The 23328-nt window shown below is 31.5% G+C and overlaps 1 protein-coding gene across 3 annotated transcripts in view; it reads right to left on the bottom strand.

Moving 5' to 3' along the window:
- Nucleotides 1-22427, bottom strand: part of LOC134693953 (obg-like ATPase 1) — a 51285-nt gene extending 28858 nt beyond the window's left edge. Inside the window, exons 1-7 of one of the 3 annotated variants that reach the window (XM_063554931.1) lie at nucleotides 22286-22427; nucleotides 17828-17941; nucleotides 15579-15661; nucleotides 6643-6703; nucleotides 6062-6189; nucleotides 2369-2544; nucleotides 1982-2056 (exon numbers count right to left, since the gene is read on the bottom strand). In XM_063554931.1, the coding sequence (XP_063411001.1) occupies nucleotides 1982-2056; nucleotides 2369-2544; nucleotides 6062-6189; nucleotides 6643-6703; nucleotides 15579-15661; nucleotides 17828-17928 (624 nt within the window). In that variant the 5' untranslated portion in view covers nucleotides 17929-17941; nucleotides 22286-22427. Of the gene's footprint in view, nucleotides 1-1981; nucleotides 2057-2368; nucleotides 2545-6061; nucleotides 6190-6642; nucleotides 6704-15578; nucleotides 15662-17827; nucleotides 17942-19794; nucleotides 19819-22244 lie in introns of those variants that run through there. The other 2 variants (XM_063554930.1, XM_063554932.1) reach the window with 2 other exon arrangements.
- Nucleotides 22428-23328: the final 901 nt, after the last annotated feature.

Consider the following 23328-nt stretch of genomic DNA (forward strand, 5'->3'; position numbering starts at 1 on the left):
TCCCCAGATAATTGCATTTCCTTCCATGTTTCCTTTCCCCAGATTAGTGCATTTCCTCCCATGTTTCCTTTCCCCAGATAAGTGCATTTCCTCCCATGTTTTCTTTCCCCAGATAAGTGCATTTCCTCCCATGTTTCCTTTCCCCAGATAAGTGCATTTCCTCCCATGTTTCCTTTCCCCAGATAAGTGCATTTCCTCCCATGTTTCCTTTCCCCAGATAAGTGCATTTCCTCCCATGTTTCCTTTCCCCAGATAAGTGCATTTCCTCCCATGTTTCATTCTTAGCATTGGTGGTAATGATGATTGCAAAAGACTGAATAACAACAAATTATGACAGGTGAAGGAAAAGTTCAATATGACCTTTGATGGCAGACAAGCTCACTAAGACCTAAGAAGCCAATCAAGCTCACTTGCATGGTCCTTTGAAGCCAGGCAATCTCACTTGGTCCTTTGAGGCTAGGCAAGCTCATTTGGTCTTTTGAGGCTAGGCATGCTCCCTCCCTTGGTCCTTTCAGGCCATACAAGCTCATTTGGTCCTTATAGGCTAGGCAAGCATCTTGGTCCTTTCATGCATTTGGAGATGTGGTATGATTGCAAATTAGTTAATTAGTTAAATGTACACTAGTTTCCATGTAAGCAATTCTATATCATGCCTTTTAACAATAAAGATGAACATAGTGTAATTATAAAAGGCTCTGACGGTTTCATGTTACAGAACGGACAGATCAGACACGTAAGCTCAAATGGCCTATCTAATGGAGAATTACAAAGTTACAGAACGGACAGATCAGACATATAAGCTCAAATGGCCTATCTAATGGAGAGTTACAAAGTTACAGAACGGACAGATCAGACACGTAAGCTCAAATGGCCTATCTCATGGAGAATTACAAAGTTACAGAACGGACAGATCAGACACGTAAGCTCAAATGGCCTATCTAATGGAGAGTTACAAAGTTACAGAATGGACAGATCAGACACATAAGCTCAAATGGCCTATCTCATGGAGAATTACAAAGTTACAGAACGGACAGATCAGACACGTGAGCTCAAATGGCCTATCTAATGGAGAGTTACAAAGTTACAGAATGGACAGATCAGACACATAAGCTCAAATGGCCTATCTCATGGAGAATTACAAAGTTACAGAATGGACAGATCAGACACATAAGCTCAAATGGCCTTTCTAATGGAGAGTTACAAAGTTACAGAATGGACAGATCAGACACATAAGCTCAAATGGCCTTTCTAATTAATGGAGAGTTACAAAGTTACAGAACGGACAGATCAGACACGTAAGCTCAAATGGCCTATCTCATGGAGAATTACAAAGTTACAGAACGGACAGATCAGACACGTAAGCTCAAATGGCCTATCTAATGGAGAATTACAAAGTTACAGAACGGACAGATCAGACACGTAAGCTCAAATGGCCTTTCTAATGGAGAATTACAAAGTTACAGAATGGACAGATCAGACACGTAAGCTCAAATGGCCTATCTCATGGAGAATTACAAAGTTACAGAATGGACAGATCAGACACATAAGCTCAAATGGCCTATCTAATGGAGAATTACAAAGTTACAGAACGGACAGATCAGACACGTAAGCTCAAATGGCCTATCTAATGGAGAATTACAAAGTTACAGAACGGACAGATCAGACACGTAAGCTCAAATGGCCTTTTTAATGGAGAATTACAAAGTTACAGAATGGACAGATCAGACACGTAAGCTCAAATGGCCTATCTCATGGAGAATTACAAAGTTACAGAATGGACAGATCAGACACATAAGCTCAAATGGCCTTTCTAATGGAGAATTACAAAGTTACAGAATGGACAGATCAGACACATAAGCTCAAATGGCCTTTCTAATGGAGAATTACAAAGTTACAGAATGGACAGATCAGACACGTAAGCTCAAATGGCCTATCTAATGGAGAATTACAACATTAAATGTCTCCAAAAAAGTGGTCTTACCTCTTTATTATCCCATGTTCCATTTCGAACCCATTTTCCTGCCTGCAGTATTTCTCGAACCTTTACTAAACAATCCTAGATTTAAAAAACCAAAAATGTCAAAGTCTGTAGATGAAAAGAAAAACAAAACCAATATTGATCAAAGTTGGTCTTTTGTTACAAAAAACAACATTTACTTTATCACATTCAGAAGTCAAAAGTGGTTTAAAGCATGTAAGCATATATGTTACTTAGAGAACTTTAGATCAATAATTAGGTTTACTGAGATAAAATTGTCTTTTTACCTAGATATTATTACCTTTAGTGAATTCCTGTTTATTTATATTTAGAAAAAAAGATTACTTTCAAATAGATTTGATTTAAATTGTGAATCAACAAAATACTGACATGTTCAGCTTTCCTATGTTTATCAGCACCTCTGGCCACTGATTTCTCTAATGGATCAAGCTGTTTATGTAAATACTCCAAATCTTTGAACCGAAGCTCACTATGTATTATGTCTAAATCTCTAGCAGGATCAACATCTCCTTCAACATGAATAATTTCTTCCTCATCAAATGCTCCTAAAAGAAATATATGTGTGATTGACAAATATAAATATGTGTGATTGAGAAATATAAATATGTGTGATTGAGAAATATATATACATGTGTGATTGAGAAATATATATATATATATGTGTGATAGAGAAACATATATACATGAGTGATTCATATTCAAATAAATCTATGAGAAATATATATACATATAATTTAATTTTGGATGTAACACGTCTTCTGATTGGCTAACATTATTTTGTTATGAGCCCATAGACATAATTTAGTCATGTGACTGTGCACACTGTTATATAACCCTTCTATCTAAGGTGTTACTCAGGAACCAACCATACTAGGGTGTAATCAGGAATCCAGACTTCTGTGCTATCAAGTCAGAGATTTGTTGAATGTACAAATTCCTAACACATGAAGACTTGACTGCTCAGTTTTTGTTGCATAGCTTTCAACTATCGGAAAATTATTACGAAAAATAAACAAATTTCAAGTTTACCCTTTTGACAGAAATTACCTTTATTTAGTGTTGGATTATTGGTTGAAATTACCAATTGATTATCTATTACTTTTGGTTGACAGCAACCAACCAACTATCAGTTATAATCGCATCATTATACCTTTCCCTTTTTTTAACCGAAATCATGCATTGAGTCACAATGTACATGCATAATGTCTTTACTCCATATCATTTCAGATCTCATTTGTGTATGTCCATGTTTGATCTTTTGTTTCATTTTCATATTCTATTTAGCAATTTAAACAGTGAATTGATTAGAATCCAGATTACGATTGAACATATTCTCTCTTATAATTACAACATTGATTAGAATCCAGATTACGATTGAACAAATTCTGTCTTAGAATTACAACATTGATTAGAATCCAGATTACGATTGAACATATTCTGTCTTATAATTACAACATTGATTAGAATCCAGATTACGATTGAACATATTCTGTCTTATAATTACAACATTGATTAGAATCCAGATTACAATTGAACATATTCTGTCTTATAATTACAACATTGATTAGAATCCAGATTACGATTGAACATATTCGTCTTAGAATTACAACATTGATTAGAATCCAGATTACGATTGAACATATTCTGTCTTATAATTACAACATTGATTAGAATCCAGATTACGATTGAACATATTCTGTCTTATAATTACAACATTGATTAGAATCCAGATTACAATTGAACATATTCTGTCTTATAATTACAACATTGATTAGAATCCAGATTACGATTGAACATATTCGTCTTAGAATTACAACATTGATTAGAATCCAGATTACGATTGAACATATTCTGTCTTATAATTACAACATTGATTAGAATCCAGATTACGATTGAACATATTCTGTCTTATAATTACAACATTGATTAGAATCCAGATTACGATTGAACATATTCTGTCTTATAATTACAACACTGATTAGAATCCAGATTACGATTGAACATATTCTGTCTTATAATTACAACATTGATTAGAATCCAGATTACGATTGAACATATTCTGTCTTATAATTACAACATTGATTAGAATCCAGATTACAATTGAACATATTCTGTCTTATAATTACAACATTGATTAGAATCCAGATTATGATTGAACATATTCGTCTTATAATTACAACATTGATTAGAATCCAGATTACGATTGAACATATTCTGTCTTATAGTTACAACACTGATTAGAATCCAGATTACGATTGAACATATTCTGTCTTATAATTACAACACTGATTAGAATCCAGATTACGATTGAACATATTCTGTCTTATAATTACAACACTGATTAGAATCCAGATTACGATTGAACATATTCTGTCTTATAATTACAACACTGATTAGAATCCAGATTACGATTGAACATATTCTGTCTTATAATTACAACATTGATTAGAATCCAGATTACGATTGAACATATTCTGTCTTATAATTACAACATTGATTAGAATCCAGATTACGATTGAACATATTCTGTCTTATAATTACAACATTGATTAGAATCCAGATTACGATGAACATATTCTGTCTTATAATTACAACATTGATTAGAATCCAGATTACGATTGAACATATTCTGTCTTATAATTACAACACTGATTAGAATCCAGATTAAGATTGAACATATTCTGTCTTATAATTACAACACTGATTAGAATCCAGATTACGATTGAACATATTCTGTCTTATAATTACAACATTGATTAGAATCCAGATCAGATTGAACATATTCTGTCTTATAATTACAACACTGATTAGAATCCAGATTACGATTGAACATATTCTGTCTTATAATTACAACATTGATTAGAATCCAGATTACGATTGAACATATTCGTCTTATAATTACAACATTGATTACCAGCATTGACACTAAAATTTCTAAATTTCAATGGTGTTACTCACATCATAATTTCAATAACATAGCTGTGTTAACATTTGAATACTTCTCAGATATAGAGTATTTAGTTTAAGCAATTTAAAATTAAGAATAATAAAAATAAAAACAAAAACAAAACAATATATACAGTAAATAAAGGGATCCAACCAATGCCTGTTAATTCGTGTAGAATGCTTTTTTTTTCATTTTTGTGATCCTTACTGTAAACCAACTTGTTTTCGCTGATACTTTATTTCGCGTTTTACCCTTTCATGACCACTTCGCGATTATCTGATTTACTTGATGAAGTTTATTCAGGAATGATCACAGGATGACATATTCGTGTTATTTTTCTACTCGTGAAAGTCGCGAAAATAAATCGCTCGCGAAAATAAGTTGGTTTACAGTATTCTTCTGTCAATTGTGTCATTCGCAGGGGTCTGTACTTAAAATTGCAAGAATGTGGCATTATAACATAGTTGATCCATATCCAATCCGTGATTCATATTTACTTCAATGGCGGACAATCAGTAAAATTTTCAAAAATAAACGATGTTTGACAAGCAATATGGAAAGGAATATGATGTTTTTGACACAACAAACTGAAAAGTCATTAATAAAAAGCAGTTTGCAACACGTTATATGTAGCAAAGAAATTATTTTGTCTAAAATCAGAATGATTTCATGTACGCTCTCAAGTAACAAGTACTGGAATAAAAAGAAAGTATTTAATACAAAGTTATTGTTTTTAAATACCATTCTATCAATCTGTATATATAGTCAATGCTTTTACCACGTTTAGAAATAAATAAATTGGTTGTGTCTTTAATTATAAGATGTTTGACAATGTTATTGTCATCAACTGAAATGTTTCGTTACAATTTGTTTTCATGTGCATATAAAAGGCAAACCGGAAACCGACCAGAAGTTTAGACGCTAAATTTCGGAAACTATAACAACAAACAATTGAAAAAAAATCCCAATCGATTATCGACATCGCCAGGCCCAACCAACTAATTTCCGACTTATTCTGATCATCTGAACAACACTACCTTTATTTCATGCATTACATTTCTGGTACATCTTTCTAGGTATGATATACTTTTAAAGGTTTAAAGGTGTATACTTACTGATGACATGGAATATTGCATCACAAGCATTAATATTTGACAAAAAGGCATTTCCTAATCCTTTCCCTTCATGTGCCCCTTTCACAAGTCCAGCAATGTCTGTAACATTTAGAAATGCTGGAACCTTGCTGTAATACAAAAAGTTAGTGTTTAAAAGACTATTAAAAGAACATCTTAGAATCAAACACATCCATCTCAAAATATCAATACATGCTAATAATAATAAATATTTAAGCAATTAGCTTTACATGATATTGTTAACACTTCAATCAGTTTTTCTGTGCATATTAACCAAAGGAGATTTCATACAAGAAGTCCTAAGGGCCAGAATCTTGTGATAAAAATAGGGTTTTTTTTAACTTTTATTTTAATTAGTTATATTAGCTTACTTGCAAATCTTATTCTTATGTGGAATTTTTGTAGATGATACAGTAATTAATGATCATTCACGAGAGGCCAGTGTGACCTTTTGCCATTACACGGTGTCTATCGTCTTCCGTCATCTGTGGTCATTATTCATATTGCTTTCATCAGTTGGCATACTGAATACAATTAAAATTCCTAACAGAATCAGAAATTACCTGGCTGGTTTATAATGTTCACAGAGATAATCAAATCTTGTATCTGGAACTGGAACTCTGCCTGAAATTATGTTAAATTAAACAGGTTAATGAATTATATCATAAATACCCATCTTCATACAATTGACAAATAATTACCATATCTCATCTACTCATGTAACCAAATATATATCTACAGCTAGATTTTGTATTCTACCTTTTTATTCTTTTCACCACCAATGGTTTGAACATTAATACTTACATTTAAATAGGTTATATAATCTTTAATAAATCTACTTATAAAAATTGCCCAAGAATAAAGAACAAGTTAACTTTTTTTAAAACTTGATCTTAAGAAAATGTTCTCCGAGATTGATGAAGACAATTCCTGTTTTTATTTTCAACATGTTACAGTTGGAGGATACTAGTATGCATTTCAACATGTTACAGTTGGAGGATACTAGTATGCATTTCAACATGTTACAGTTGGAGGATACTTGTATGCATTTCAACATGTTACAGTTGGAGGATACTAGTATGCATTTCAACAAATAATCATCATTCATATAGGTAAAAACTGTGCTCCTCAACTTATTCCTTTGTTCAGCCTTTTATCAAGCTAGCAGCATCCTTAACTTCACATTTTGCTATCAAGACAATGTATTCTCAATGAATAATACAAAGCTGCTTAGTGACTATTGAATACATCTATTATGGTCATCTTGAAATATAAAAGGATACAACAGATGTTTTGTAACAAGTGTTGTCTTTTATTTCTTTTCTCTAAACTCATGCAGGCAGATTCCAAGAATTCTTGTAAGAGAGAAGTCATCCATATTGCTACGTGTTTCTTTATTCTACGTTGGCTAGAGGTATAGGGGGAGGGTTGATATCTTACAAAACATTTTCAACCCACCAAATTTTTTGCATCTGTCCCAAGTCAGGAGTCTTTGGCCTTTGCTAGTCTTGTATGTGTTCTAACTTTTGTTCATTTATACAGTCGAACCTCTTTGTGTCGAAGTCGAAGGGACCGGACCAGAGTATTCGACTCATCCGAGGTTCGACTCATCCAAGAGTGAGTGTGTGGTCATAAATTTTGAATGCATGAAATATGGTATGAGATTTGTGTTAACTAGATACAATTAACAGTGTGCCTTTTTTTTCTCTCGATAAGACACTTTATGATAGTATATTCAATCTCCATTTTTAGTCCTTCGTAATAATTAAAAACACAAGTACAAATGAAGTACAGATACAAATCATGCACAAATAAAATCAATAGTCTACACAAATATTAACAAAGGCCAGTCGCTATAGATTATGAAATCACTCGCGGCACGAAATAAGTTCTGAACGGTCTTTGATGAGGTCGTCTGCTTAACATTAAATTATCATGAATTTATTATAATTGTCCTCATCCTTTATCTATGGTAATTGATGAGTTTTAAATCTAATGATTCATTTAATCTCGGTTGAGTCAATTAAAATCTTTTCGTTTTATCTCAGGTGAAAAATGTTCAACAAACTAACATTCCACTTGAACAATCAACAAAGGTGTTAATAAGCGGTCACCATAAACATGTCATTTTAACTGTTATACAAACAAGTATGTTTACTCAGCTTTAATCTCTTTTGAAATTGATTAGTTGACATAGGAAATATATCTGATTTGAATTTTCATCATAAGCATGATTAGGTCTGCATCTTTCGAAAATTCTTACTTTTGAAGTTCGAGACATCAGGGTCAATTTACATTATTTTACTTCAAGGGGACTTTAAAATTTACTCAACTTAACCAAGTACTCGAATCAACCAAATTCGACTCATCAGAGGAAATTATGCATTGATGAAACGGGAATTTTACCGGGACCGAGAAATTACTTCGATTCATCCGAGTTTTCAACACAACCGAGTTCGACACAACGAGGTTCAACTGTATGTTTTGAAGTTTAGTGTTACATCTATTTTCACTGAACAAGTACACTCTTTTATTTATAGACCACTTAAGGAACACCTTAGATTGCTGAATTTTCTTTTTTTTTTCCCTTTCCCTTATTCCAAAACTGATCTCAATTCAAATTTCTAATGGAGTTTGCAACAATAACTACTCATTTAAATACATATTAAAATGTAAAAAAGTGCTTGTTATCACTGAATGGTAAAGATTAGTATTAATTCATCACTTGGTAGTAAAAGTGAATATACATTGTATATTGTATAAAACAATGATTTAAGTTGATTCAACTACTATTCTGGACAAAGAAAGATAACTCCAATTGAAAATTTTTTGCTATTGCACAATATTGTGCAATAAGATATTTCTTGCTATTGCACAATACTGTGCAATTGAAGATTTCTTGCTATTGTGCAATACTGTGCAATTGAAAATTTCTTGCTATTGCACAATACTGTGCAATTGAAGATTTCTTGCTATTGCTGAATACTGTGCAATTGAAAATTTGTTGCGCTATTGCACAATACTTAATATAATAATTTTGGATCCTGATTTTGACCAACTTGAAAACTGGGCCCATAATCAAAAATCTAAGTACATGTTTAAATTCAGCATATCAAAGAAGCCCAAGAATTCAATTTTTGTATAAATCAAACTTAGTTTAATTTTGGACCCTTTGGACTTTTGATGTAGACCAATATGAAAACGGGACCAAATATTAAGAATCTACATACACAGTTAGATTTGGCATATCAAAGAATCCCAATTATTCAATTTTTGAGGAAATCAAACAAATTTAATTTTGGACCCCGATTTGGACCAACTTGAAAACTGGGCCAATAATCAAAAATCTAAGACCATTTTTAAATTCAGCATATCAAAAAAAACCAAGGATTCAATTTTTGTTAAAATCAAACTAAGTTTAATTTTGGACCTTTTGGACCCTTTGGACCTTAATGTAGACCAATTTGAAAACGGGACCAAAAATTAGGAATCTACATACACAGTTAGATTTGGCATATCAAAGAACCTCAATTGGTCCGAGAACACAATTAATTTGTAGTGCATTTCTTTTAGAACATTAATGAAAATAAAAAAAATCCCACCTGCGCTTTCTCAAAGACACTTTTACAGTGTGTTGTACTACTTTTGGGACAAATTAAATCAAAATTATAGAAAACTTCATCGGCTCTAACTCAAAATATGGACAATTTTATGTTTAGGGCGTCTTGAAATCTTTTGACAGCTTCCGAAGTGCTCATTTTCAACCTTTTTCAGCTGGACCAAATCACTACTTTCCTTTAAAATTCTGGACCCAAATTTTTTTACAGTGTAATTTCATCCCCCTACTTGCAATTTGAGGCATTTAACATGGAGAAATAAATTTGGAAGGGGTATAAAAATTAATGGCAAGTAACCCACTGTCAACACTAGGGACTATATTTGTGAACAACGAAAATCAAGGGACGACAATGGTGGTCTCGGACCTAATAGGGTAGAAAGAGTTGACAAATCTTAAAAAACCTTGGTATGACCAAAGCTTAATGAATTATAACACTGATTACAAAGTTTCATGACAATAGGATGTATATTGTAGACATTAAGTTAAGTTCTATACTCATCTTTGCGTGTAAAATTTTGACGTTAAAATTGAAAAATTTCAACTATCAACATTTGGGGCTTTAAAAATTAAAATATTGCAAAAAAATACTTTTTAAATGCCTTAATATATAACTTATCATGTACTAAAAGCAATAGAGTACTCATTTGATTTATCAGACTTGGCATAATTATTCAAAAGTCAAATTTATATGAGCCTGCGCCTAAAAATTGAGGTTTTTCAATGAAGGGGGGCCTTACATGAAGATGTAATATTTTCCAGCAATTTTAAATTTGTGAAGCTTTTTGGTTATAAATAATCCTAACATATGTATTGAAAGTACTTTAAATGGAAAGAAAAGTTACAAATAACATATCATATTAGTTTAAAAGGGTCTTAGGCCAGGTAAGACTGGAAAAAATTTAGGGTCAATTTAGGCCGTGCCACATATTTACATTAAAAAATGCATATTGAGGCTATAAGAAATAAAAATTTGTGTCTTTTTTTATCATTTCTATACTCATGTGACATGATACAGCAAATCTGAGCACAAAAAGACTCTTGCAATTAACTTTTCTTACAAGCAGTATGGTCTGATACAAAGATTTTTGCCTTTTAGGGAAAAACTTGCATGCAATTTATTCTCAACAGGCTTATATTTAAACCACTTGCTATTCTACAGAAGAAAAGAAAGATATTATGTGAAATGGAACAGGTACAATAGACATTGTAAAGTGCATTTGATACAAATTTAGTGAGGTCTTTATTATGGACATCAAATTTTATGTACCAAGCTCCCCACTATTGACTTCATCCAAACAAGGCGTTAGACAAGGGTCATTTATACAACACATTTTGCACATTTTGTCTGAGATAAACTTCTTTTCTGTAGATTCAGAGTTCATAAATAAGTAAAAGAAGTAGATAAAGGCATAGAAACACAAATATTGACACATGAAAACCTGTCAGATAGAAAGTCAGGATGCCATTTATGCATCAATATTGAAAAAGTTATAAAATGCCTATTTTGACCATAAAATGCCAAAATTGGTCATTTTTGCAGAAATTCTATAAAATAAAAGTTGAAATCCTTTAGTTTCATCCTATTTGACAAGTTGACACCATCAAATCATTTAGGGAAGTTGCCAGAGTACAAATTCTATATTTACAGATTTCACCTCTTAGGTCCGAGAACACAATTAATTCGTAGTGCATTTCTTTTAGAACATTAATGAAAATAAAAAAAATCCCACCTGCGCTTTCTCAAAGACACTTTTACAGTGTGTTGTACTACTTTTGGGACAAATTATATCAAAATTATAGAAAACTTCATCAGCTCTAACTCAAAATATGGACAATTTTATGTTTAGGGCGTCTTGAAATCTTTTGACAGCTTCCGAAGTGCTCATTTTCAACCTTTTTCAGCTGGACAAAATCACTACTTTCCTCTAAAATTCTGGACCCAAATTTTTTTACAGTGTAATTTCATCCCCCTACTTGCAATTTGAGGCATTTAACATGGAGAAATAAATTTGGAAGGGGTATAAAAATTAATGGCAAGTAACCCATTGTCAACACTAGGGACTATATTTGTGAACAACGAAAATCAAGGGACGACAATGGTGGTCTCGGACCAATTATTCAATTTTTTATGAAATCAAACAAAGTATAATTTTGCGACCCTATGGGCCCCTTATTCCTAAACTGTTGGGACCAAAACTTCCAAAATCAATTCCAACCTTCCTTTAATGGTCATAAACCTTGTGTTAAATTATTATAGATTTCTATTCACTTATACTAACATGACTAAAGTTATGGTGCAAAAACCAAGTAAAATGCTTATTTGGGCCCCTTTTTGGCCCCTAATTCCTAAACTGTTTGGACCTTAACTCCCAAAATCAATCCTAACCTTCCTTTTGTGTTCATAAACTTTGTGTTTAAATTTCATTGATTTCTATTTACTTATACTAAAGTTATTGTGCAAAAAACAATAAATATTGCTTAATTGGGCCCTTTTTTGGCCCCTAATTCCTAAACTGGTGGAACCAAACTTCTTAAAATCAATCCCAACCTTTCTTTTGTGGTCATAAACCTTGTGTCAAAATTTCATAGATTTCAATTTACTTAAACTAAAGTTATAGTGCGAAAACCAAGAAAATGCTTATTTGGGCCCTCTTTGGCCCCTAATTCCTAAAATGTTGGGACCAAAACTCCCAAAATCAATCCCAACCTTCCTTTTGTGGTCATAAACCTTGTGTTAAAATTTCATAGATTTCCATTCACTTTTACTAAATGTGATACCAATAAATGACCAATATAATTTTTGCGGTCGTATAAAAATCAAACAAATCATCTATCCTATAATAGTATAAGTTTACTTACTTTCATTAGGGTCTATTGTACAAACCATCTATCCTATAATAGTATAAGTTTACTTACGTTCATTAGGGTCTATTGTACAAATCACCTATCCTATAATAGTATATGTTTACTTACTTTCATTAGGGTCTATTGTACAAATCATCTATTCTATAATAGTATAAGTTTACTTACTTTCATTAGGGTCTATTGTACAAATCATCTATCCTATAATAGTATATGTTTACTTACTTTCATTAGGGTCTATTGTACAAATCACCTATTCTATAATAGTATATGTTTACTTACTTTCATTAGGGTCTATTGTACAAATCATCTATCCTATAATAGTATATGTTTACTTACTTTCATTAGGGTCTATTGTACAAATCATCTATCCTATAATAGTATAAGTTTACTTACTTTCATTAGGGTCTATTGTACAAATCATCTATCCTATAATAGTATAAGTTTACTTACTTTCATTAGGGTCTATTGTACAAACCATCTATCCTATAATAGTATATGTTTACTTACTTTCATTAGGGTCTATTGTACAAATCACCTATCCTATAATAGTATATGTTTACTTACTTTCATTAGGGTCTATTGTACAAATCATCTATCCTATAATAGTATAAGTTTACTTACTTTCATTAGGGTCTATTGTACAAACCATCTATCCTATAATAGTATATGTTTACTTACTTTCATTAGGGTCTATTGTACAAATCATCTATCCTATAATAGTATATGTTTACTTACTTTCATTAGGGTCTATTGTACAAATCATCTATCCTATAATAGTATATGTTTACTTACTTTCATTAGGGTCTATTGTACAAATCATCTATCCTATAATAGTATATGTTTACTTACGTTCATTAGGGTCTATTGTACAAATCACCTATCCTATAATAGTATATGTTTACTTACTTTCATTAGGGTCTATTGTACAAATCATCTATCCTATAATAGTATATGTTTACTTACGTTCATTAGGGTCTATTGTACAAATCACCTATCCTATAATAGTATATGTTTACTTACTTTCATTAGGGTCTATTGTACAAATCACCTATCCTATAATAGTATAAGTTTACTTACTTTCATTAGGGTCTATTGTACAAATCATCTATCCTATAATAGTATATGTTTACTTACTTTCATTAGGGTCTATTGTACAAATCATCTATCCTATAATAGTATATGTTTACTTACGTTCATTAGGGTCTATTGTACAAATCATCTATCCTATAATAGTATATGTTTACTTACTTTCATTAGGGTCTATTGTACAAATCATCTATCCTATAATAGTATATGTTTACTTACGTTCATTAGGGTCTATTGTACAAATCACCTATCCTATAATAGTATATGTTTACTTACTTTCATTAGGGTCTATTGTACAAATCACCTATCCTATAATAGTATAAGTTTACTTACTTTCATTAGGGTCTATTGTACAAATCACCTATTCTATAATAGTATATGTTTACTTACTTTCATTAGGGTCTATTGTACAAATCATCTATCCTATAATAGTATATGTTTACTTACTTTCATTAGGGTCTATTGTACAAATCATCTATCCTATAATAGTATAAGTTTACTTACTTTCATTAGGGTCTATTGTACAAATCATCTATCCTATAATAGTATAAGTTTACTTACTTTCATTAGGGTCTATTGTACAAACCATCTATCCTATAATAGTATATGTTTACTTACTTTCATTAGGGTCTATTGTACAAATCACCTATCCTATAATAGTATATGTTTACTTACTTTCATTAGGGTCTATTGTACAAATCATCTATCCTATAATAGTATAAGTTTACTTACTTTCATTAGGGTCTATTGTACAAACCATCTATCCTATAATAGTATATGTTTACTTACTTTCATTAGGGTCTATTGTACAAATCATCTATCCTATAATAGTATATGTTTACTTACTTTCATTAGGGTCTATTGTACAAATCATCTATCCTATAATAGTATATGTTTACTTACTTTCATTAGGGTCTATTGTACAAATCATCTATCCTATAATAGTATATGTTTACTTACGTTCATTAGGGTCTATTGTACAAATCACCTATCCTATAATAGTATATGTTTACTTACTTTCATTAGGGTCTATTGTACAAATCATCTATCCTATAATAGTATATGTTTACTTACGTTCATTAGGGTCTATTGTACAAATCACCTATCCTATAATAGTATATGTTTACTTACTTTCATTAGGGTCTATTGTACAAATCACCTATCCTATAATAGTATAAGTTTACTTACTTTCATTAGGGTCTATTGTACAAATCATCTATCCTATAATAGTATATGTTTACTTACTTTCATTAGGGTCTATTGTACAAATCATCTATCCTATAATAGTATATGTTTACTTACGTTCATTAGGGTCTATTGTACAAATCATCTATCCTATAATAGTATATGTTTACTTACTTTCATTAGGGTCTATTGTACAAATCATCTATCCTATAATAGTATATGTTTACTTACGTTCATTAGGGTCTATTGTACAAATCACCTATCCTATAATAGTATATGTTTACTTACTTTCATTAGGGTCTATTGTACAAATCACCTATCCTATAATAGTATAAGTTTACTTACTTTCATTAGGGTCTATTGTACAAATCATCTATCCTATAATAGTATATGTTTACTTACTTTCATTAGGGTCTATTGTACAAATCATCTATCCTATAATAGTATATGTTTACTTACGTTCATTAGGGTCTATTGTACAAATCACCTATCCTATAATAGTATATGTTTACTTACTTTCATTAGGGTCTATTGTACAAATCATCTATCCTATAATAGTATATGTTTACTTACGTTCATTAGGGTCTATTGTACAAATCACCTATCCTATAATAGTATATGTTTACTTACTTTCATTAGGGTCTATTGTACAAATCACCTATCCTATAATAGTATATGTTTACTTACTTTCATTAGGGTCTATTGTACAAATCATCTATTCTATAATAGTATATGTTTACTTACTTTCATTAGGGTCTATTGTACAGAATGGAAAATTTTCTGCAGTAGCTTGACTTTTGGTTAATGTGTTGAAAAAAGTGGATTTCCTGTAAAATATATAACAGTTTTGTTTGCATACATGTTGTATATATTAAACAGTTATTTAATATGTAACTATGTGATAGATCAAAATATATAACCAGAGGTATTGCCCGAAGCCAACGACTGAGGGCAATAGAACAATGAGCTGATCTTCCTACCGAGGGAAACATATTTTGATCTATTTCACTGTTACACATTCAACAACTGTTTTATTACCTAATACATACTGAGTCAGTTCTAACAAATTCTTAGAAATAAAACATATTTATTATAATGTGTAAGGAGCATACATGTACAACCATTACTTTAGAAATTCAATAAAACAGACATTAATTCAGAGTATTTTAAATGACAAATAATCATTAAAGTCAGTATATTAAAGAAAGAAAACAAATAAAATCAGTAATTTTTCCATTTGTCAACGGGCATAACTCGAGAATGGTAAAAGTAACAACCACAAATATTTTGTGGTAATAAGCATTGTGAATAAGATTCATGACATTTGGTTAAGGGAAACTAAAGTTGGAGATCAGAACCCAATTTATGCATGTACAGACAAGGGTGTCTCCTCTGCTACGATAAGGGCATAAAAACTCATGTTAAAATGACCGAAATATATATAGAACTCAACTGCCTGATCCTTGCTTTAGACAATATTATCCTATATTTGGTAATCCTACAATACCAATCTTTAGACAATCTTACCCACATTTGGTAATCCTACAATACCAATCTTTAGACAATCTTACCCACATTTGGTAATCCTACCATACCAATCTTTAGACAATCTTACCCACATTTGGTAATCCTACATTACCAATCTTTAGACAATCTTACCCTACATTTGGTAATCCTACATTACCAATCTTTAGACAATCTTACCCACATTTGGTAATCCTACATTACCAATCTTTAGTCAATCTTACCCTACATTTGGTAATCCTACATTACCAATCTTTAGACAATCTTACCCTATATTTGGTAATCCTACATTACCAATCTTTAGACAATCTTACCCTACATTTGGTAATCCTACATTACCAATCTTTAGACAATCTTACCCTACATTTGGTAATCCTACATTACCAATCTTTAGACAATCTTACCCACATTTGGTAATCCTACAATACCAATCTTTAGACAATCTTACCCACATTTGGTAATCCTACATTACCAATCTTTAGACAATCTTACCCACATTTGGTAATCCTACAATACCAATCTTTAGACAATCTTACCCACATTTGGTAATCCTACAATACCAATCTTTAGACAATCTTACCAACATTTGGTAATCCTACATTACCAATCTTTAGACAATCTTACCCTACATTTGGTAATCCTACATTACCAATCTTTAGACAATCTTACCAACATTTGGTAATCCTACATTACCAATCTTAAGACAATCTTACCCTACATTTAGTAATCCTACATTACCAATCTTTAGACAATCTTACCCTACATTTGGTAATCCTACATTACCAATCTTTAGACAATCTTACCCACATTTGGTAATCCTACAATACCAATCTTTAGACAATCTTACCCACATTTGGTAATCCTACATTACCAATCTTTAGACAATCTTACCCACAATTGGTAATCCTACAATACCAATCTTTAGACAATATTACCAACATTTGGTAATCCTACATTACCAATCTTTAGACAATCTTACCCTACATTTGGTAATCCTACATTACCAATCTTTAGACAATCTTACCAACATTTGGTAATCCTACATTACCAATCTTTAGACAATCTTACCCTACATTTGGTAATCCTGCATTACCAATCTTTAGACAATCTTACCAACATTTGGTAATCCTACATTACCAATCTTTAGACAATCTTACCCTACATTTGGTAATCCTACAATACCAATCTTTAGACAATCTTACCCTACATTTGGTAATCCTACATTACCAATCTTTAGACAATCTTACCAACATTTGGTAATCCTACATTACCAATCTTTAGACAATCTTACCCTACATTTGGTAATCCTACATTACCAATCTTTAGACAATCTTACCAACATTTGGTAATCCTACATTACCAATCTTTAGACAATCTTACCCTACATTTGGTAATCCTACATTACCAATCTTTAGACAATCTTACCAACATTTGGTAATCCTACATTACCAATCTTTAGACAATCTTACCCTACATTTGGTAATCCTACAATACCAATCTTTAGATTCGATCCCAATCTTCCAAAAAAAGGAGTTGGAACATTGGCTTCTACTTTCTTTTTAGGAGGCATTTTCTGTTTATATCTACAAAACAAAAATGAAATACATCTTTATGAAAGAAATGTACTGCATTCCATCCTTAACTTTGTAAAGCATATACAGCTTCTGCCATTTTGAGAGATGCAGATGTTAGAATGATAAAGTCAGGTACATAAATGTATCTTATCATCTTCATACATAAACATGTACATTGTGCATGTAATAAAATTTCCCCAAAAAAGCAATTCTTGTTACTTATTCTATTTCAAGACCCAGATTTAGATAAGGCATTGAATGAGCATCTTCTAATGGTAATTATTTTCTTCAATATCATAAAAAAAAAAAAAGAAAATAAGGAGAAACCTATCTTTCTTCTGTCTATTGATGTTCCGTCATTGTGCCAGATGTTAGATACATTTTGTACCATCCAGTTCGAACAAATTTTGCCCGTGTGGTTTAGACTTGTAGTGTACATGTACATGTACAAAATGTATATGTCCACTGTCACATGTTTTACCAGGACAAAGGACCAGGTATGATGAGGCCTAAAAACATAATATGTGGTTTCCGGTAACATCATTTTGAAAAATAGGTTCAGTAGGTCATATTTTTTTATATTTTTTTACATTATTTTTTTTGGCATTGTAAACTATATATCTGGATAATTACAAATGTATCATGGCTTTTCCAAGTATGGATCCGTAATTAGTTTCAAATACCGGAAGTCAGCCTTTTGCAATGTTTTTGAAGCACCTGCTGTGAAAATTTCTTGGATTTTAACCTATTTGGAATACCTTTTGACATTAATAAAATGTTTTACTTGCTTTCTGTGCCAGTAGAAGCAAGTTAGATAAATTATTATGCCAATTAACAGAAACCTGTGTCAAAAACAGGGTCGGTTGATACTATTTTTTTTGTTTTTTTGAAGATCCAATAAAAAATTGAAGTTGAATAAACTTATTCAGATATTTCTATGGTATATATATCATTTATATTCTTGAAATTTATGGAAACATTGAAATATTTAAAGTTTAAATGGCTTGTTTATGAGGCCAAATAAAATAATATGTGTGTTTCCTGTTTCCTCTTTGAAAAAAATAGGGTAGGTAGGTAGGGATTTTTTTTTATTTTACCATTTTTTTTTACATTGAGTCTATGGGAGAGAAATCCTGACTTCAACAGTGCTTATTGAAAAATGACCAAAAAAACTTTAGGGTAGGCTATTTCTAAGCTTAAAATATAGGGTAGGTAGGGAAACAGGAAACACACATGCTTTTTTATTTGGCCTGATCATTAAATGTTCAATGACAAAATAATTTGGATCACTGATTATTGTGAAACTTTTATAACTCCTCATCTGGAAATAATTCCAATCAGAAGGTGTTCCATAATTGGAATTTAATACATAAAGAAGAAGAAGATACTTGTCTTTTGATGGATTAATAATAAAAACAAACATTTTGTTTTGATAAAATATCTAGCTTGAAATTAATAAAAGCAATGATGTACAAACTGTAAATTATGAAAGAGATTTACAAGTTCATTATTTATATTCTTAGACTAGTCTGGTCCAAGATAACTTGTCCCATATCAAAAAGTGGATATTTGCCCACCCAAAATAGATGCGCTGCTTTGTCGCTTATGGTGCAGACTGACAGTTTTGGAATTATATAAATCGGGCATCAATCTGTTCATTTTTCATTTATCTCTTCATTTATGTAAGTTTCACCTACCTGCCAACCGTTATTTTTCCATATTCTAACAGTTTTCACAGTGTCCCATCGATTTCGGCATTTTGCCTTTCATTTTCAAAGATTATCACGTGACCACGAGAAAACAGTGATGATTTATGCAAATGATCATAATGTAACACCCTGTTCATTTACGATGCAAGTTACCTAATGTCCGAGAGCTTCCGATTGTAACGTTTTTGGAACTAAATGCTTCATACCAATCTCCTGTAAAGGAAGTGAAAAATCGTGGTTGGCTACTAAATGTTAAACATCGATATCCTATAAAGGAAGTGAAAAAATAAAAATATTTGCATATTTTGAGTCTCGAGACCACGAACTCTCTCGTAAGTTGACATCCATTTGAAAGTGAAAGTCAAAATGCTGAAATGTCTCTGTGAAAACTGTTTAAGGAAGTCTGCTGCTCAGTTTCATAATAAATAACTTTCCATCAAACTAGTATATATTGATAGGGGATTAATTGAAGACTCAAAAAAGCAAACAAAAATTAGGGGTCAATGTGCTGGTTTTTGAGATAATAGCCATTGAAATTTTGGCGGGAAAATGTTCTTTCTTGACTTTTTATAGCTTTATCATTGAACAGTTAAAGTTCTCAGAAACTATCAAAAATTAAATAAAAGTTTATAAAACTTTTACAAACTGCTTATAACTATACATGGGCAAAATTTTTAAAGGCATTGAAATGGATAAAACCAGAGGATTTCGAAAATCTGACAAAAACTCCAAAAAATGACAAGCAAACGTACATCCTTAAATATGGAAAAATAAAGGTTGGCAGGTACATATGTAGGTGAAACTTACATAAATAAAGAGATAAATGAAAAATGAACAGAGTGATGCCGATTTTTATAGATGTAATTCCAAGACCGTCAGTTGGCACCAGAAGCAACAAAGCAGCACATCTATTTTGGGTGGGCAAATATCCACTTTTTGATATGGGACTAGTCATACTGCATACATTCATGACAGACTGAATACAATTATTTTGTTAACAACGAAATATCAATAAAGATAAATACATTGTATTCCAGTATCCTACTCTGCAAATCAAAAATCAAAGGGAAAATGATAATAATTGATTGCGGCAATATAAATATTCTGTCAATTTTAAAAAAATTTAATATATTCTGTTCAAATACTTAAAATAATGCTACTATAGTGACAACAAAAAATAAACAAGAATGTGTCCACAGTACACGTATGCCCCACTCGCACTATCATTTTCTAAGTTTAGTGGACCGTGAAATTGGAATAAATTCTCTAATTTGGCATTAACATTAGAATGATCTTATCAAAGGGAACATGTATTCTAAGTTTCAAGTTGATTGGACTTCTACTTCAGGCCAAAAAAAAATATATGTCTGTTTCCTGTTTCCAACCGACCCTGACAAAAAAAAAAAAACCTAGATCTTTTTATTCAAATCCGGAAAAAAATCGGTTCCGGTCCAATCCAGATCCGTATTTTACTATGCCCAAACAAAAAATGGCTGCTCCCATGACAATGTGCCACAATAAGCGAGTTTAAAAATGTCAGCACTTGGAGGATTATTCAATTAGAGCTTTTTTAAAGGGATTAAATCATTTTGGGGTACAGGACCTTAACCAAACATGACATATAACTGACTGCAAATCTGACAGGAAGTACAAAAAAAGAAATCCCGACCTACCTACCCTGATTTTTTTGCCTTAGAAGCAGGAAACAGACATATATTTTTTTTTGGCCTTATCAAAAACTTTAAACTGAAAATTGCACTAAAAAAAAACAGACATATATTTTTTTTTGGCCTTATCAAAAACTTTAAACTGAAAATTGCACTATCATTTTCTATGTTCAGTGAACCGTAAAATTGGGGTCAAAATTCTAATTTGGAATTTAAATTAGAAATATCATATCGTAGGGCACATGTATACTAAGTTTCAAGTTGATTGGACTTCAACTTCATCAAAAACTACAATGTACCTTGACCAAAAACTTTAACCTGAAGCAGGACAGACGGACGAACAGACGGACGAACAGACCAGAAAACATAATGCCCCTCTACTATCTTAGGTGGGGCATAAAAATAAAAATCAGGGGGAATGGACCCTGGGAGAATAGGAACTAGGGCACACCTGAATCAGGGTGAACTGACCCGGGCCCCCCAAAGTTGCAAAAATAAGTGGTTTTGAAGTTCATCCAAATAAACTTCAAACATTAGGGAATTTTTTAACATAATAAGTAGCTTTCCAAAACAGAATTCGAAAATGAGAAAATAGGGGGGGGGGGCAAAAACAGGCCTTTTGATCGTACCTTGTCCTTTATGTCTAACAGTAAGTTATACCATTGATTTTGTTTGAAACAAATACCGTATTATTTGTTCCAATGGAAATGGAAATTTTATTACAAAATATTCCTTCCTCAAATCTCTTCCATTCGGAACTTATATTATGAAGAAACTTTTACGTGTATTTAGACTGAGACTACTATAACACATAGTAGTCTCAGATTTAGAGAAATAACGGTCATGGATTATACGAAACAATGAGATTTAATCAGACACAGTTGTCCTGGCTCGTTCACTCTCAGATTAAGTCAAACCTAAAACAATTATATTTACCAGAAATAACCTTTCGAGTGGATTAAGACAAACAGAATTACCTGTCACAACAGCGTGTTACCCAATATGGCGAAACACAGGGGATCGTTGTGCCCAGGGAAAGAAACAAACACAACTAGTCTCCAAAAGCATGTACTGTACATGTGTATCTACCTCCTTTTACATTGAAGCACCGCCTTAAAGATATCTCAGAAATAAGGGTTACACCAGAGACATATAATACAATGTATATCTGGTTACACTAATGACCTGAACTAGTGTCTGTGACCATGTAAAATGAAACAATAACTTACTATACCATTATAGATTGTTTTTATACACCGAAATCACAACTAGACGATACACACTCAAATTAACAAAATTGTGTTTCAAAGAGCCAATGCTCCAAGGTCACATTGTAACACTTATCAATTCACAGTTTTAAAAAGTTTTGAAATTTTAGATTTTTGGAATTTTTATCAAAGTTTTAAAAGATCAAAATTTCAAATTGTGTAAAAGTTTTGAAATTTTGAAATTTTAACCAAATTATTAAAATATTAAAATTCTAAATATCGTTTTTAAAGTTGATCGTTTAGGATATTTGATTAAACTTTTAACATACTAAACCTTATGTGCAATTTTGATTATTTCACTTTTTGAATGTTTGATTTTTTTAATATTTGATTAAAAAAGGGCGAAAAGAGACCTGTTAACACTGATGTAAACACGGATCTGATAAGAATCATTCTTAGTTATGATTTAAATATTAAATATTAGTATAGCCATTGGTGTTCTATATGGATGTGTCCGGTGCCTTAACACAATGCAAAAAGAAATTAGCAGTATAATTTATATCAAGGATTTGTATAGTTAGATTTTGTCTAACTATACAAATCCTTGTTTATATTTAAGAAAATTGAATCAGATTGACTTGTCAATTGTGTCATTTGTCATTTGTCATTTGGTCATTTATATTGAATCAAGCATTTAAACTGAATTACTATATTCAATATTTGTAATTTATCGTGGTGTCCATGTGTCCGGACACAAAATGCATGTTAACTATATTTTGCACCGAAACCTTGCATGTTAACTATATTTTGCA

Source organism: Mytilus trossulus, chromosome 13 (genome assembly GCF_036588685.1).
Source record: "Mytilus trossulus isolate FHL-02 chromosome 13, PNRI_Mtr1.1.1.hap1, whole genome shotgun sequence".
Lineage (NCBI taxonomy): Eukaryota > Metazoa > Mollusca > Bivalvia > Mytilida > Mytilidae > Mytilus > Mytilus trossulus.